The sequence below is a fragment of the Octodon degus genome, unplaced genomic scaffold (genome assembly GCF_000260255.1).
Source record: "Octodon degus isolate 3935 unplaced genomic scaffold, OctDeg1.0 scaffold00036, whole genome shotgun sequence".
In the NCBI taxonomy this organism is placed as follows: domain Eukaryota; kingdom Metazoa; phylum Chordata; class Mammalia; order Rodentia; family Octodontidae; genus Octodon; species Octodon degus.
The window spans coordinates 16,906,996-16,911,028 of record NW_004524612.1 but is presented as its reverse complement, the minus strand read 5'-3'; the positions used below and the strand labels follow the sequence as shown (position 1 = coordinate 16,911,028).

The 4,033-nt window shown below is 53.3% G+C and overlaps 1 protein-coding gene across 1 annotated transcript in view; it reads right to left on the bottom strand.

The window, feature by feature from the left end:
- The window catches only part of Fdft1 (farnesyl-diphosphate farnesyltransferase 1), a 26,347-nt gene extending 23,179 nt beyond the window's left edge, over nt 1-3,168 (bottom strand). Inside the window, exon 1 of the mRNA XM_023714638.1 lies at nt 2,955-3,168. Coding sequence (XP_023570406.1) covers nt 2,955-3,053 — 99 coding nt within the window. The 5' untranslated portion in view covers nt 3,054-3,168. The remainder of the gene's footprint in view (nt 1-2,954) is intronic.
- Nucleotides 3,169-4,033: the final 865 nt, after the last annotated feature.

The following is a 4,033-nucleotide window of genomic DNA, read 5'->3' as shown; positions in this document are numbered from 1 at the left end:
AATTCAAAGAGTAATGAAGAGCCAGAAAATGCATTTTTAAATTAATGCAATCTTAGCATATGTTAGTTAGAAATAACAGCATCTGTGTGAAAGAAATTTAAAATTCCGGGGTGGCCAGATCACAGCTGAAGCACTGTGAGATTGTGGACACCAGCCTTTAAAGAGTGATCAGGGCAGCCTGGCGTGGTGGTGCACACCTGCCAATCCCAGCACACAGGAGGACCACTATGAGTTTGAGGACAGCCTGCACTACATTGCAAGACCCTGTCTCTCACACATGCACGCATGCAAGCGCGCGCGCACACACGCGCGCACACACACACACACACACAGACCAGATCAGTAAGAGATCTGGAAAGAGTAACATGACCAATTGTAGGGAGCTGTAGGGCGAGGCTGAAGCTGGATACAAGCTGGTGGAGAGGAGCCAGGTAAACAAGCTGTTCCAGCTTGCAGGTAAGTTGCTAAGTTGCGAGGTACAGGCTGAAAATGACAACAGCCTCCCCAGTGTATAAGCAAGTGCTCTGCCTTCCTTGGCCGGTCACTGCCTCTCAGTGAGGGAGCGTTCCCCCTGACCTTAGCTTTCTCTTTTTTTTCCTCCATCCTCTGCCATCCTTCCCCTGGAACTTCAGAGCCCAGCAGGAAGAAGTGATGAATAACTAAAGACAGAAGGACGGAAGAACCCTTGACTTGCCTCTGGGATTAAGAGAACTGGGTGTTTTCCTACAGTCCTTCAAGCACTGCACTGCCTGTGGCTCTAGCAGTAAAAGGAAGGGTCACAATTTCAGTTCCCTTAGTAATGCCAGCACTCAAGAGGCTGAAGCAGGAGGGTCCTTGCGAATTGGAGACCAGCCTAGGTTACAAAGTAAGCTCAAGGCCAGCCTGAACTGCACAGCAAGACCCTGTTTCAAAAAGGCAAAAAAGGAAAAATAAAATAAAATGGAAATTCAGCTCCCTTCCACAGAAACCTCCAGCAGTGCGGAAACCTCAGAGGTGCGGAATTACCTGTCCCGCAGTGTTCAGAGCAGCCAACTCACACTGGACAGCAGCACAGCTCTGTGTCAGGCCACAGGTCCCTGGGAGAAGCTAACAGTGAACGAACGCTTCGCTCCCCAAATGCACAAAAACAGACACAGGTGAGCGTCCTCTATCTGAAACACTTGGACCCTGAAATATCCACTGCAAGAGGGCTCGGGAATAGGACCCCAGACTAAACATGAAAGCCAGGTGTCGCATCACACTCCATACACATAGGATTTTGGGTACTCCTTTCAGTGTGTGGAGGTTTTGCCCTTCACCTGCCACAGAAGACCTGGAATGGAATTTTCCACTTATGGCACTATGTCAGTGCTCAGAAAGTTTGCGTTTTAGAGCACTGTATGTTTTGGGCTTTCAGATTAGAGATGCTCAGCTTGTGTTTGCAAAAATTCCAAGCCAGTCTGGCACCAGAGCTCTCAGTGATAATAGTAGGCATTTCTTAAGGAGGCACAGAAGCAATTTAAAGCTGTATTTCCTCTAGGTAATGCTCAAGAGATTAAACTTCTATCCTGGGATGAAGTGATTTCCCCCCACTGGAAGTTCCTTTAAGGTGCTTAATATTCCGCCATAAATAAGTTTATCTTGTTCAAAAGACTAGACGGGTGTGGTGCCACACACCTGTAATCTGTGCTTCTGGAGGCCCCAAATTCAGCCTGGGCAAATTAGCCAGATCCTGTCTCAAAATGTAATGAACCTAAAAGAGGCCTGGAGATGTAGCTTGGGGCAAAAGGCTCTGGATTCAATCCCCAGTATACAATTAGAAGCTTCTGGAGGGCACTCTTGCTTATTATAAAGTCATACGCATATGTATTAATAGGACCTTGTGTTTAAGGTATTAACGATACATCGTTTCAAAAGAAGATTCTTCTCTTCAAACAGTCTTACATCCAGAATCCAATACAGAGGCTAGGTGTGATGGCCCACGCCTCTAATCCTAGCACTTGGAAGGCTGAGGCAAGAGGATGGCTGCAGAGTTGGAGGCCAGTCTGGGCTACAAAGTGAGTTCAAGGCCAGCCTGAAGTACACAGTGGAACCTAGACCAAAAAAAGAATCTAACACAGACTCATAAATCTGGGAACATAATAACAATACAGAAATAGCCACAATCTATAACTGTGGGCCTGCCACAAGAAGAAAGTATCACTGGAAGCAGCTGAGGGAAGTTCGCAGAAAGGGCATCTCAGTGCAGTGCCTAAGTTGTCCATGAACAATTATCGCTACAGCGTCCCTAGCATGCAAACAGGTGTTCTCACCAAGTGTCTGCTGAATGACCAAGGAGGTGGCCTTGCAGGAATAGGACCTTGAAGAGTGGGAAGGTTTCTGAGTTATGAGAAAAGGGGAAAAAACATTTTTTTATGGTGGCAAATCAAAGTGTTTTAATAAAGGAAACTAAAAATATATCTAAATGACATCTGAGTGGCATTTTCATGGGGGGGGTGCTTTGGACATAGTGCACTAACTGGACAAAAGGACACCTTTTCCTGCAAAAACTGATACTTTTCTTGTTGCGATAGCCATCTCCAGAAGCACTCATTGTGCCTACAGGCACAAGACAGATGAAAGAAAACCAAGTTGTGGCCAGGAGCAGCGATGGGCACAGGTGCGGGTGCGATCGCCCGAGGTGGGGAGTGGGTAACAGGGGGAGGGGGAGGGGAGGGAAGGGTTTCACCCCGCGACTACAGGCGAACCAGTAGCACCCGCGGCCCGAGCTTCGGGTACGGCAGCCGCGCCGGGGATTCAGACGAGGGCGCGCGGAGACGAGAGAGCGCGGCCGGGGCCTCAGCACCACTGGCGCTGGTGTGCCGACCCAGCGTGGAGGACGCGGAGTCCACGGCGGGGCAGTCGAGAGGCGGCAGCGAGGGTCCGCGCCCGCCGCGTAGCCTCCGCCGCCCGGGACGCAGGGATGCTCAGCCTACCTGGTCCATCTTGGGCATCACCTTCCATTTCCCCCCGATGCGGAAGCGCAGCAGGTTGTAGAACTCCTCGGGGCGGCCCAGGCACTTCACGAACTCCATCCTTGCGCGGCAGCGACCGCAGCCTCGTCGACAGCTACGGGAATTCCGCCGCCGCTGACCCCCGCGGGGATGAGGCCGACGCGGGGGAGGCCGGGGCGGGGCGCGCGGGAAGGCGGGACCGGCACGGCGGAGCCCCGCCCACCTCCCGCCCAGCTGAACTGGCCGTCCGCGCTCTCGCCGTTACCCGAGGCTCGCGGAGTGGACTGACAGGCGCAGATTGGGCAGGACCGCTCGCACCAGGAAGACGCCGACCAATCGGCAGCGAGCGCGTCTGGCGTGATGACCACACCCTAGAAACTCATTGGAGGGCGAGAAAGAGGCCGGCGGGCCGGATTGGTGGTCTCGCGGAGGCCTTGTGTGGCTGGCGGCCGGGGACGCAAGTAGATGGGAGCCGGGGAGCGGGTGCGCGTGGAGAGTGGGGCCCCGACTGCCCCTGCCCGCCCGAGCAGAATCCGGCTGCTGACACTCCGGGGACTGCCCAGGCAGTCGCCGGGCCTCCTTCCCTGCGGCGCAGGCGCCCGGTTTTCCTTTACTATTAGTCGCATTCTAATAAAATCCCCAGTTCCTCTCGGGCTGCGTTCTCTAGGTGCCGGCAGCGTGCTCCTTCCTCCCTCCTATGCTTTCCCTAGAACTAAACTTAGGGTCCCCGAGGTCCCACCCAAGCTCACCCGGGTGCAACAGAGATCTGGCCCAGGGCAGAGGGGCCCCGCGTCCGGGGACCCAGGCGGGGACCGTGTACGCTGCTCCTGAGGGGCGGAAGCTGCCGGGGACTTGGCCTGCCCCTCGCCCCGGGACCGGTGCTGGCCCGTTACAGGTGTGAACCGTCTGAATATGATAATTTAAGTATTCTTTGGACTCTTATTCCTTTATCCTATGATCAGATTCCTGCTCTTTTTTTTATATCTAAGTCAACTGATGAATTAATCTTGAGGAAATGTGAGGTGTAAAGGAGCCTGAAACCACCCAGGGGTGCCAATATG